This window comes from Colias eurytheme, chromosome 11, assembly GCF_061535395.1.
Source record: "Colias eurytheme isolate Ceu_HAF_F1 chromosome 11, ilColEury1 Martin Lab GWU primary, whole genome shotgun sequence".
NCBI classification, from domain to species: domain Eukaryota; kingdom Metazoa; phylum Arthropoda; class Insecta; order Lepidoptera; family Pieridae; genus Colias; species Colias eurytheme.
Window position 1 is genome coordinate 3,078,513 of NC_142990.1, and position 14,444 is coordinate 3,092,956.

At 37.2% G+C, this 14,444-nt stretch overlaps 3 protein-coding genes across 3 annotated transcripts in view; 1 reads left to right on the forward strand and 2 right to left on the reverse strand.

Annotated features, from left to right (window-relative positions):
• The window catches only part of stan (Protocadherin-like wing polarity protein stan), a 128,468-nt gene extending 126,330 nt beyond the window's left edge, over positions 1–2,138 (reverse strand). The window contains exon 1 of the mRNA XM_090107265.1: positions 1,978–2,138. The gene's annotated coding sequence lies outside the window, so the exon portion shown is untranslated. The remainder of the gene's footprint in view (positions 1–1,977) is intronic.
• Positions 1–14,444, forward strand: part of LOC149904408 (calcyphosin-like protein) — a 57,134-nt gene that overhangs the window by 26,960 nt on the left and 15,730 nt on the right. The gene's annotated exons all lie outside the window — the stretch shown is intronic.
• Positions 2,954–4,134, reverse strand: LOC149904410 (18S rRNA aminocarboxypropyltransferase). The gene has a single exon (XM_090107070.1). It carries the CDS (start codon positions 4,035–4,037, stop codon positions 3,300–3,302), a length of 738 nt encoding a protein of 245 aa, XP_089963196.1. The 5' UTR covers positions 4,038–4,134; the 3' UTR covers positions 2,954–3,299.

Below are 14,444 nucleotides of genomic sequence, written 5' to 3' on the forward strand. Positions count from 1 at the left end.
GATGTACCTAACTAAGTAATATCCATACTAATATTATAAATGCGAAAGTAACTCTGTCTGTCTGTCTGTTACTCAATCACGCCTAAACTACTGAACCAATTTGCATGAAATTTGGTATGGAGATATTTTGATACCCGAGAAAGGACATAGGCTACCTTTTATTGCGAAATATGTACCACGGGCGAAGCCGGGGCGGACCACTAGTACTAAATAATCAAATTAAATACCGTAGCTCTTAACTTTTAGTACTATATTTTGTATAATATAATAGGTATTATTTAATATATGGTTTTAACACAATCTATTTTGGATTTAAAATGCGATTAAATTCCGTTGTAGACGGTTCAATATTACGTATCATAGTGACGTTTCCGTTGTGATTAGATTCAGTATTAGATCTCAATCAAAAATCACCAGATTAGGATAGTTCGTTCTAAAACGCTTCTTAATTAAATGTGTCTAAACGAAAATTTTATTTCCTATAATAACCATAGAATAGAGATTTATTATTTCTACAGACTACAATCACAACAGAATATTAACTTACCGGACGAAACAAGTACCCATTCAAATATTTCGACTTATCACACCGTCGAATATTTTACATGATTATAAATTGATGGTCGTTTTTATAAGAACGTCCATACGATGATCCTTATAGTAAACACCTCACATTTAAAATAATTTAGTTAATTATTCTACAAATCTAAAATATCGTAAACATTCATCGAAAGATCATTGTTTATAAATGAAAAGTATCCTTGATTATTTTTGACGTTTCTAAATTTAAAAAAGTATTTTAAAGATACGCTCTATGAAGGTCGGTTTGCAATACAATCAATAATTTGGTATGGCTAAGATAAATTAAATCGTTAATTTTTAAAGATTTCAAAATTAATAATAATTCGAAACATGAAACGAAATATGATTCTTAACATAATATTTTATAAATTGCATTTAATGCTGTAGAGTGTAGACTGACCTAGACTGACAATAAAAATAATAAATATTTTATTAACCAACATTTAACATAATATTTTAAGAGTGCCCACATATTCTTATTGCTTCCTAGGTAGGTATATGAAATTATATAAGATTTTAAAAGCTCTAGGATTGGTATCTAGTATCTACTAAGTTCCAACTATCTACAACAATCTACAAACTATCTATTACTACTTAGTATGATAGTCATTTCCATTTTCGTGTTTTAAATTTGAAATTGGAATACTAGATTAGAATAGAATTTAGCGCACAGGTTTACCTACAACCTAGGTACCTAGTTTAAGTTATAGGTAAGTACACAAAGCTTATTTCGATGACTCTACAACAAAGCGCAACTACCTAAATACATTTTCGTCCCTATCAAATCTTATAAAGATGACATTCAATTATAATTTTTGAACCTTTTGTATTTTAAAAAATTCATTGAGATACTTAGTTACACCTATTCCCCAAATTATATAATTATGATTAAGATTTTAGACAAGGCGGGCGAAGCCGCGGGCGGAAAGCTATAGTATTAAATAAAATCGAAGAACATAACATTCTTCTTGGACAATCGAGCAAAAAGTTCGGAGCTTTTACATTTCTAAGTACATAAAGCCTTATTTTTCCTTTATTTTTAAAGGATAAATTTACATTTTCGTTAAGTACATAAAAACATAATTTAAATAGGTACCTATGACAAAACCTTTATAATTTTAAATTATCATTTTTGAATAAAGATTTACAAAAGTTCACTAATATTCCACTAAGAACTTTTCTTTAATAAACAGTCACAATGATAAATAAAACAACTTTATAATATTATTTGCTTCAAAAAAATACATTTCGGAATAAGTTATAGGTATCAAATAATTTTATTAATCTATCCATAGAAAGCAATTTTTTTTCATCGGAGGTTAGTGACTCGAGACACCTGCGTGACAGGTTGCAACTAAAGTAAGGCTTTAACTTATAATTACTTATCTAAGTTACCTTATCAGTTGAAAATTGTCCGTTACACTCAAATAAGTTCACTCATAAACACTACACAGAAAACACAAAATATTAAATCACTCACACATATTATATTGTATTATTTAATACATCGCGTGTTCCAAACAATAACTTCGCTCAACATAAGTCAACTCCCACACTTGAACTACAAAAGCAAACTAAACTTATCGTAACCGAAACCTCGACGACTGGACACATGAGAGCTTTGAGGTAATCGGACTCTACAACGTTATTACCGCCGTCTATTAGATAGGTGAGGCAACTTTTTATATTGACAAATGTTTACTCTAGATGGCGCTGTTCCAAGTTTATACATTGTGGATACAATGTAGTTCAAACAAAATTTAATAGATGGCGCTAAATTCAATTCTGATTTAATCGTTGAACAAGAATGTTATGAAATTGAAGCACAGACATAATATAATATTGTCTGTGTTATGAAGACACGACGAAATATTTTTTCATCAAATTAAAAAATTTGAAGTTCACATCTGGTTCTGAAATTCAAAACTTGAAAAATATATATTTGCTCTGTGAGATAAACAATTTAATTTTATTAATTTGTACTAAAACCAATGAGTTTCTTTTTCAATACCTATTATTTCAAATAAATATTATGTACTTATGTAGTAAAGAACATTTAGCTACAAATAAATAAAATAGGAGTGTTTATCTGGCTAAACTGGTTTTACCGATGTTGACAGAACTTTCACTGGCAGATAGCTGATGTAATAAGAAGTAACTTAGGCTTGTTGAATAATTCCATGCGGAGTCACAGCAAGTCCAATAATATAATTAAAAAGAAAAAATAATGTGTGATAACTGATAAAATTTTTTAATAAATAGAAATCAAAACACTAAATTTGTCAACATTTTATATTTAATACATAGAAATAATTACAGATGCTTTTTCATAATCGCAACCGCTGTACCACACCTAAGGTACAATGTGAGGCAGGGGAAAGTACCAACCGTACCATTTCTTTCTAACTTCTAACTCATGCTCTTTCTTACCTGGACCCTGTCTCACCACACATACCTAGGGCGCAGTACACACTTGCAGTCAAGCTATAGCTAACATTACTATAAATTATTTATTAACAAGATTAACAAGTAGAGTTTAGTTAACAGCCGTTTTATTACAATTTATTTTTTAATTATGTTTAACAGTGTCATAATGTTTCCATCACTTGTCAGTGATTTTATTTGACAAATTATCGAAAATCAATTGAGGCGCAGCCCATTCAGGCCTGAGTACACTTAAAATAAAGCTTAAATAAATATATCCTAATATAGTTTAATCATGATTTGTTAGTCTCATTATCTGTTCCTGAATCTGAACTGCTGGACGGCCACATAGATCTTGTGTCCTTTTCATTTTCAACATCTTGTAAATATTTAGTCTGTGCTTCCAGCACACTCTTACTGTCAGTACATAAAGCATACGCTTCTAGGGCTTCCGAATTTAACTCTAAAAATGAATGTCCCCATGAGAATTTGGATAAATAAAACTTTGCTTCCCTTTTATGACCAGTGATAAACATAGCAGCAGCTAACGCTTCCACACAGCTCAATTGATACGGCTTCCCGTAATTAATTGGATTGGCCGCAACTAAGAACGGCAGTAATCGCGGATGTGGCGACTTCATACGACTGAATGGAGTCTCGTCGATTTTCGCCCAAGAGCAATCTATCACAGCCAAACCAAATTTCTCAATAATATCCTTGTCATTTGGACTGACGCATTGTGTACCAACAGGAGAGAGCACCAATCCTTGAAACCGCTGACCCAATTTTAAGTTTTTTATTAGGTTATGTCGCAGTAGTTTTCGACCGGAACATTTTTTCGGATCACAGTGATTTAAATCCCACATGCTCACAGCAAATTCGGCTTCAGAACCTTCATCGTCGGAACTGTTTGATGAGTCGCTTTCTTCTGATGATTGGACACTTAAATCTTGCATCCTTTCTGCATAGTCTCTAGGCACGTGCTGGTTTGAACGTTTGCCACGCGCAGCATTCTTTTTACCTGGCGCCATAGCTCTTTATCATTTAGGCAAAAATAAATAAAACACTCTTTTCAACTTTCATCAAAGTAAAGAAAAATCAAACACAGAATGTTTATTTGTTGCAAAACATTTCAGCCTTTTTGACACATGATTGATGATAATACTTGACAGTATATGTCAACGTAATGACAATGACAGACGACACTTTTGCACAGAGTAGCTAATACGAAATTGTTGTAATTTTAAAAACGTTTATTAGCATTACGAAAAAGGAAAAAATATTATAGAAAAAAATGTTGTGTGGTTTTATGAAACCACGGTAAAAGTGAAACTGTTCGAACGGTTCCGAACACTGCTTTGTGTAGCGCATGTCGCGTGACGGTCGGCTGCCGAGTAGGTATACATATTCGGCAGCCGCGATACACGCGACATGCGCTACACAGACCAAAAAGTTTGAGACGATGTAATAAAAGTTTCACTTTAAAAAATAAACACCTTTCCTGTTAATTTCTGTGTTTTTTTTATCAAATATTGTTTTTTAATAGATAACAAATTATTTATGTAATTACAAATTAAACACTTGACCGTAATTTGAAGCTTACTTCATTGAGAAGGCACGTAGCTTTTTCCGCCTATTTTGCCCTCTCTTTCCGTTGTATATATGCTATCTCTCTCGCACACCTCTCCACCAGGTGGCGGGGCGCACGATAATGTGCGGGCGCTGGATGTTTTTTCATTGGCGTCTAGCTTCCGCCGCGAGAAGGTTGTCTACAAGACTACAACCTTGGTGCTATTAAGTATTAAGTATTGCTTAAAGCAAGTGCTAAAAGTGTTAAAAAGTGTATCCCGTCGGATCGGTACAGTGAGTTATTTTTACATCTATTCTAATTTAAAGTCAACGCCGTTGACTCAACGGTATAATCGTTGGACTTTACTTAAAATGCTGAGGTTTTTAATGAATCCTTCAGCAATAGTTTATTTTTCAATATGCTTAAATACTTAATAGCATGAATAAAGATATTTAAAATTAACGATACAACCGTTACATTTTACTTGAAATAGTAACTTTTCTTTTGAAATATTTCATTATGCAATATGTACTAATTAATATTTGAATTTTTAATACTGTGAGTAAAGCTATTTTAACGGTGTTACCGTTCGGCTTTACTCGAATCGTTAATATTACTTTTGTGATTATTTGATATTACTAGATATATCAAATACCCTCTCTTGTATATAGATATTTTTAATTATTTATTTCATTTTTAATAATGTGTTTTTATTACAAGGTTACAAGTGAATTTTTCTTGGAAAAATTACAATTAATACCTACTTAGTATGGATATGAGCCAACTCAAAGCTTTACAGGCATACAATCCATTGCTACGACTTTATTACATTGTCATTATCGCTAGGAACGGTTCGGAATTCCTATAATAGTTTATTACTAAAAATTATCGAACGAGATGAGTCAGCTCCAAGAAGTCACGACATGTCAGAACATGTTGTGATATTATTTTATAAATCGTACGGGAGTTACCGCTCAACTGAATAATGATGGAATTCGCTCATGTATAGTAGATGCGTACCATGAATGTACCACACATTCAAAACTATCCGTAGTCTATACGTGTCCTTTTATGAGTATTATTCTGATCCGTTTTTATGTGAAAATAGACATATTACACACGGCTAATTTGATTGAAAATTACGTTTCCTATGTTTCAAATGATGCAACTTTTTTGTTTAAACGAGTAAGTACCAAAATTTTACAATTAAATTCTTTGGTTTACTGAACTTGTGCTGAAAGGGTTATCGTATAATAATTATCGAGATACCTTAATATAAATTAGATTTAGATACATTTATTTCAAAGGATTTACAATTCACTTCTAACGTTTTAGAATAATATTATAAACTTGTACACCTTGACAAAAAGTAAAAAATTGCGGGTGAGTGGAGATTATTTTGTGCAATTAAATATAACGTCCTACGACGGTATGGTTGCGTTCGTAAGGAATGTTAAAACGGATATAAAGCAACTAAATGTTACATCGATTGCATGAACAAAAATAAATATGAATCGAAGTTCATTTTAAAATTTAGTGAATTGATTTGAATTATGAATTTATTAAATAGTTAGTTCTTTTTTATATGAACATAATAATTAATTACCATTGTCAAATCAATTCTTATTAATTCATCCTGGACAGTTGTCGCTAACATTGGAAAATAAGTTAAAGGACCTTGTTAATTGCTATATTATTTAAATGATTATTTACTGCTAATTTTATATTAGCACTAAGGTGTATTCTTGCTCGAAGCAGAATACATAAATGTGGCCACTACTCCTCGCAGGGGTTAGCCAGGTCAAATCCACCCTCGCAGGGTGTCTCTTAAGCATTTTTTGGCAGGCCCTACTTATTTCTAGTTACAAACATCCCTCGCGCAGCTGTCGCTCGCAGGGAAATGGTGCAAATATATATCGGCCCTCGCGGGGCTTTGATTACAATCGTCCCTCACGGAAGAGATGGTGCAAATATATATCAGCCCTCGCGGGGCTTTGATTACAACCGTCCCTCACGGAGAAATGGTGCAAATATATATCAGCCCTCGCGGGGCTTTGATAGCAACCGTCTCCACGGGGAATATATCAGCCCTCGCGGGGCTTTGATGGCGATTGGTGCAAATATACAAAGGATTGATCATTAAAATGATCATAGATATTTGCTTTCGTCAACGAGGACCCACGAAAGAAGTTTTGGATATGACCGTATCGGATCTTCACTCTTCTAAGGTAGGTAGAAAAAGGTTTTGAAATCTACTTCACAGTGGGCAGTATAGTAATATGACCTAATAAATACAATAAAGGTTAGAGACGTCAAATAATGGGCGCATGAAATTGATACTTCGTATCCTAAAAGGTTACCGCTTACGCTTATTTGATCAGGAAACCACCATTGGTTTACCAATTATGGAAATTGGAATTGAACAAATTGTATTTACCAATGTAAAGCCTATTCACAACAAAGGAAGGCGAGTCGGATCAAATATCATCTCGCAGATGATTTGTGGCGGTGGTTTCGAGGATTGTCACCAAGCCTTGCGTCAACGGTATGTTTGGTATCGTCATTCAATCGCACTAGCCGACCAATTTTCATATAAAAACATCGGAAGAGATTTTTTAATCGCAAAGCGATTGAATGTAACAAATGACGATTGATTCAAAATCAAATTTCAAATTTCAAATTTTAAACGATTGATTACGTATATTTGACCTCTCATAGGCCTATTTTAGTTGCCCGGTCTTGTAGGCAATTTATTTGACTCGTTTTTCAACCCATTTGACCTCATTATTGCACCCATGAGGTTTTTTCTTCAGGGCTCAAACAATAAATCGCTGAGGGATTAGGATAATCGTTTGTTAGACAAGTTTCTTGTCATCCCACCAGGATTATTATATTGTATAATAAAGTTATATACAACTATTTACGTAAAACGTTTAAGTACTCAACGAATACTGAGAATACCGACTGTTGAGTTACATAGGATAGAGGATAAATAACGGAAAGTCAATCTATCCAAACAAAAGCCTCTTATTATTAGATATTACTTGGAACCCCTACCCTAACGAGAAACCAAATGACTGTTCATTTCTTTGCTTTGAGGGGGGGGGGGGGGGGGGGGCAATAAATGAAATGCAGTAGGTACAGACTATACGGCTTTTAAAATATAAGTCTGGTAAGCGAACTAAACTTTGCTAGTTTAGTTCTTGCTATATCGCTGTCCGTGGCTGCCTCGCGTGTTTACGGATGAATAAAGTAATGTCCTGTCTTCGCATCCACAGCTAACTGTCCTATACTGTCATAATCTTAACACAGATTCATTGGACATAGCTCCCCACGAGCTCTGTTCTTCATTTTTCACTCGCACAACTGTGGACAACACGAGAGCAATGCCTGCATTGGTAGCAGTTACAATCAAGGGCTAGCAAGGTAGGCTAGCCATATTACGGATGTTGGAACAACCGACTATATTTAGGGCAATTTTCTTTGTTCAGTGTAACGTTTAGACTGTCGTAGCATTCCTACGGAACAAAGATGGGATCAGATCTGCATCCTTAATGAAGTTAATCGAAAGGAGATACTTTCAGACGACGATAGTATTCAAAATCCACCATATTCCTGAGCATAATAATGCATAGTTAAGCTTATAATCTCTCTTGCCATCATGCTGGGGCCACACTAACGGGAAATGCCATTAATTAACGCGATAATGGACGTTAACTTTAGGTGTAGCCAGTATTATTTAACAACGGCATTAACATTGCCGTTTGGCGAGGCGATAGCTTTATCGCGAGAATTAACGCAATGAAGCGGTCACACTACGTCCATCTTGCTAGAATTTTAGTAAAATTAACGCCGTTTTTATCGCCAACAATCGGCATTTACGTTGACCGTTCAAGTGTAGCCACCCACTTAACGCCTTAAAAATTATCGGAATAGTTATCGCGATAAAGGGCATTAGACGTTAGACGTTAGTGTGGCCCCAGCATTTAGAACGAGCGAGGTTGTTACGATAATATGAGAAATCCTGTCAGTTAGAGACCTGAACGACGCGATAGAGTAGGCGCGAAGGGTGAAGGTATTCTGGAAAGCGGAACTGAAGGCCCGGTCAGCAGCACCAGCCACCTAATAGACAGTGTTCAGTGCTGCACTGCTTTAATCTGCAAAATGACTGACGGTATGAAAATGTGGAGTACATTTTCAAAATATCAAATGATATAGTTGGAATAAAAATCCTATTTGCCTCCGTCTACCCAAAAGACGTATGGAGTAGCTAGTAGTAGTTGGTTGAATTATAATAAGTGGTCGCGCCAATATAAAAATATACGTAAATATATTCTCGATATGAAAGTGGACTGTATTTAGATCTACGTGGTGTTAGCAAAGAGGGATAGACAGGATCATACGGCACATACCTCGTCGGAGGGAGTAGCGTCCAGAACACACGCGCCGCCACGCGGTCAGGGTCCTCCAGCTCGCGGCGGGCAAGAACGGCGTCCAGTCCCACACTCCACACAAACACACACGCGGCGGTGAGCGCGACCAAGGGCCGGGGCACGGGATACCCCGGTGGTGTTACAAGGGCACAATGCCTGATGATCTAGAGAGCCTCGTGGAAGCTCTCCGGCGGTGGCCGAGTCCCGAACCTCGCGAAGGAACGGAGCGAACTCGACTAGCTTCAGCGACAAGCACGTCGCGTTCACGTCTTATTGGACGTGTCACGTGGTTAGTGACCACGCGATGATTGGTTGTGCTCGTATGTAGGGAAGGATGAAGGAACACACCACAAACAATAAACGTTTAATTTCTACATTTACTATTTTAATTATATTGGCGTTACCATATCCACCCGCCCTAAATGGGTCACCATTTAAAACCAATCATAAGATACAGCGAAAAACGACTCTAGGATCGCATAATGCGCGCGGGTTGATAAAAGTCCTAAGAGCCACGGCGGTAATATAAATAACAAGTTCTATGGCTCTAGGAGCGCAAAATGCGAGCGGGATAATAAAAAATCCTAAAAGTCACGGCGGAAATATAACGAACAAATTCTATGACTCTAGGATCGCGTAATGCGAGCGGGGTATATAAATTCCTAAAGTCACGGCGGTATTACAACTAACAAATTCTATGACTCTAGGATCGCGTAAAGCGAGCGGGGTATAAAAAATTCCTAAAGTCACGGCGGTATTATAACTAAGAAATTATAAACGAAAGCGGTGCAAAAACTTAAAATTAAACTTAACTAACTGCGGTAATATATTAATTATTAATGCGATATAACTATTGTCTTGGAAGCGGACATAAACGAACGACCGGGCGAAGGTAAGTTCCCTTAGCGGTTCTAACCGTACAAACGCGCGCGACGTCGTCCTTTGAAGGATGTACTTTCTCTACGACGGCTAAAGGCCAGGTTAGGGGCGGTGCATTATCATTTATTACAACCACGACCGTTCCAGGAGTAATAGGTGTGGAAGGCGTATTCCATTTCTGCCTAACCTGCAAACCGTGTAAGACGTATTCCAATCTCCAACGTTTCCAAAACGACTGGACTAACTTGTCCAGTAGCGAATGCCTATCAAGCAAACTGACGTGATCAGATTTGACTTGCGGCGCGGGCAAAGCGCGGTAATTAAAATAACACGAAACAAATACGTTATGATATACATATATTTAATATGATAATAATCAATGATCATGATAATTATGTGATCATTGCGCGGCAATATCACTGGATGCTTATGCGCATATTCCAGGGCGGAATCGCTTAGACGTCCGATGAGGATAAGTCTGTTGCGAATAAAAGGCCTCAAGCGGTTGAGAGCCTGCGAATAAAATTTATAATAGAGTATATTATAATACTCCTCTGCAAAATATTTATTTTGCAGGGCGGGAATTATTTTATTCTCAGCGAAATTAGGTTCCTCTACGGTCATCATAACACCGCGGCGGGTTAATAATATAAGGAACCTATAAATATAAAATACACGACGCGACGAGACGCGAAGGGCGGTATCGTATAAAGCGCAATGCTTTATAGGCGGGCACACAGTGTGCGCTATTAATTTTCGTTCGGGAATGTCTGCAATAGACTCACCATTGAGACTCCTAAGAGGCCAATCAGATGGGTCCGAACGAGCCCACTGGGATCCGTGGAACCACAGAGGGTGCGATAAGAGATCTTGTGGCGTAATGCCACGCGAAAGAATGTCAGCGGGATTTTCAATACCAGAAACATGGTAGAAATTATCTGATGGGATGTTATACACGACTGTGGGAGCAGCGAAGCCCATCATGTCCCACAGACGGGCGGTAGTTGACAAGATGGAGTGCTTAGTGCACATCACATCGGCGGATGCGGTAATTTTAAAATAAAAACAATCATGAACAGTAGACCAATGCAGACAAAGTAATTTATGTTGCACGGTCTTATCAAACTCCACCGCGGAGGGTAAAAGTTTGTGCGAAGCGGGAAGATTATCTAACACATTTTTGCTATTACTATTCCATTTAATAAGATCCCACTGAGCTCCCTTAAACAAATCGATGAGCTGCTGCGACGCGGAAACTGCTTCACATTCCGTGGGAATTGAGAAGGCGATATCATCCATATACAACGAGGAAGACGCAATGCCACTCGCGAGCGGATATTTCGCGCCGTCATCTTCTACGAGCTGTCTTACCGTGCGCAGTGCATGAAAAGGACTAGACTTGATGCCGAAGCAAACTCGATTAAATTGATAAAGAAGTAGCGGTTCCTGCGGGCTGAAACGATATAAAAAACATTGAAAACGACGATCAAACTCACGCACGAATATCTGCAGAAATTGTTGGCGGCAATCGGCGGTCATGGCAATCGCGTGGAGACGAAAACCTAAAATTATTGTAAACAAATTGCCTTGTAAATTCGGCCCAACATGCAGAAGGTCATTCAATGAACGCTGGCTTCCAGAAGTTGGCATGCTAGCATCTAAAACCATGCGCAGCTTAGTCGACGATTTATCCTCGCGCAGAACAGCGTGATGCGGTATAATATAAATAGGTGTAGGGTCACGCGGATCATACGGAGGCGCGGGTGAAATATAATTTTTCGTTAGATAATCTTTTATGACGTCATCATATGCCAACCTTAATTTAGGTGAAGCTTGAAGCTTTCTTTCGAGGCATATGAAACGTTTTGCGGGCAATATTAAATGAGTCACCGAGAGTGTAGAAATCGTCCTTAAATGGAAGCGAAACAATATATCTGCCACTCACGGGATCGCGGGTTGTAGTTAATTTATAATATTCTTCACATTCAACATCATCGGGATGTTGAACGGGCGGTGCGGTAGGAAGCTCCTCGAGCTCCCAGAAACGCCTGACTAATGAGTCAATAGCGGCGGTCTCTTGAACGTGACAACACGTCAAGGGCGGTTTATGTATGTTAGGTATGGTGGGTACTGAACCCATTATTACATAGCCTAACACCGTGCGCAATGCAGCGGGCGCCGACGAGTCACGAGATGCATGAACTACGTCGGGGAGAAGCAGATGAGGGAACAGAGAAGCACCGATTAATAAATCGATTTTATTTGGCGTACCAAAACTCTCATCTGCGAGCGGTAAATGCGAAATATGCGATAAGACAGAAGTGTCTATAACAGCGGTAGGTAGTAAATCCGTAACATGATCAACAACTAGCGGTGAAATATCAAAAGATATGTTGTTGTCAAGACGCGAATAAAATTTTATATTTACGGAATTACTATTTATAATTTTTTCTGAACCACCGAACCCCTTAATAATAGTACGTTCGGTTTTCTGCGGTTTAATACCTAAACGTTCACAACATTCATTCGTAATGAAGTGACTTTGCGAAGCGGAATCTAAAAGCGCGCGAATAACAAGCCGTTCGCCTTTACAATTATAAGATACGACTTCAGCGGTTGATAATAAAATAGTACATTGTTTATTCGCGGGCGCGTTGCATTGAAATGCGTTATCAGTATCAGCTGTATAGCTAGCGGTACATAGCGCAATGTCGGAGCGGACGCACTCGCCCGACGCGGACGGCGGTGACGGCGCAGGCAACGGCGGTGTGCTGCGCGGCGGGGGGTGAGACGCAGGCGCGGGAATGGAAGATTCGCGTTTCAAATGTAACATTGTATGATGTTTTAATTTACAAATGCGACAATTAAAATTCGACGAACAACTAGAAACTCGATGTTTTACACTGAGACAATTTATACACGCGTTTTTATCCTTTACGTATTTCAAACGTTCCTGCGGACTCATTTTATGAAAACTCGAACATTTATATAAATTTTGATGCGTAATATTTTTACAAAGACAACTATAAGCGGAATCAGCGGTTGTTACGTAAGACTGATACGTCTTAGGCGGTGCGGAAGAAGTATTATTTAAACTGCGGTTATAATTATTCTTTCGAGGCGGTTTATTTATTCCCGAATTTGTGGAAGGACGAATGCGTTCTAGTACCTTCGCACGAGTTTGAATAAATTGAACTAAGTTATCAAAAGTAGGCATTTCACTACCAAACTTAGTCTCGAAAGCGCGAACAGTATCTGAGTCTAACTTCTTCAACGCGATATGAACAATCATTAAATCTGTAATATTATCTAACTTTATATTCTGTAAGGCGCGCACTGCGCTAACAAAGTTATCTGTAAATAAATCAAAGTTTGTTGCGGATGGAGAATGCAAAGGTTTAAAATCAAACATTTGATTTAAATACGCGGAAACCAACATACGTTTATCATCATATTTATCTTTTAAAGTTTGTAATATTAAATTATAATTTTCAGCGGAGGGGGTTATACCAGCTATAACAGTTGTGGCTTTCCCCGTTAATTTACCTAGTAAATAATATAAACGCTCGGCATCTGTAAGGCCGGGATTGTTATGAACAATTGATTCAAAATTCGAAAGAAACAGCGGAAATGAGCGAATATCACCCGAAAATGGTACTAATTCGATAGGCGGTAATTTAGGCCTATTTTTATGCAAATTATTAATATCTCCGTGTGACGGACTTGGTTGCGAATATTGCGATTTAATTCTTATAACTCTGCTATATAAAGACTCGAATGCAACGAGGCTTTTATAATCAGGTTTCGCGGTAGGTGTTAATAATAATAAGCGAGTATTGTATTCGTCTAAACACTTTTCAAATCTTTCACGTAATGATTCTATCTGCGCGGACTCGTCAAGGAAACTTTCCATAAGCGAGGCGTTGTTATGAACGTTTAAAGACAAATCATACATTTGTTGCACCATTTCGAATATAACTTCGCGTTTAGCTAATAACATGGATAACTGCGAATCATTTATAATTTATATCTTCCGAATCATTAACATCCGAAGCGTCACTATCAGGTAACTTAGTCATTTTCTTAGGCGGCATTTTTAATAACAAAAGTATATATTCAAACAGAGAATGTTACAATACAAGTTACAATAACAAGTAATACGACTAAATAAAGTAGGTCAGCGACGCAAGCGTAATATGAACCGAGTATGAATTTTCAATATGGTCGGATTATAACAGCGGATCGCGGAATGACCTAGATAACGTTATAAATTTCGAACGCGGGTAGCGGATAAATAAATATGATGAAATATGTTCGATTTATAATGATTTTAGCGTTATAACTGCGGATAAACGATATGAATATAGTTTAAATTAACTATTTTAATAATAATATACGCGTAACTTAATGTTACGGGCGGAATAAAATATATTTTAAGCAAAAAATAATAGATGACGCAATGTCGATCTATGCGGTATATTATAGTTATTTCACAATGAATGTACTATTAAATCGCTTATTAGGGCCTACAATGAGTATCCTAATAAGGGCGGGTT

Bases quoted from the DNA above. Each gene is read 5' to 3' on its own strand.
- LOC149904410 (XM_090107070.1), bottom strand. From the start codon at position 4,037: ATGGCGCCAGGTAAAAAGAATGCTGCGCGTGGCAAACGTTCAAACCAG.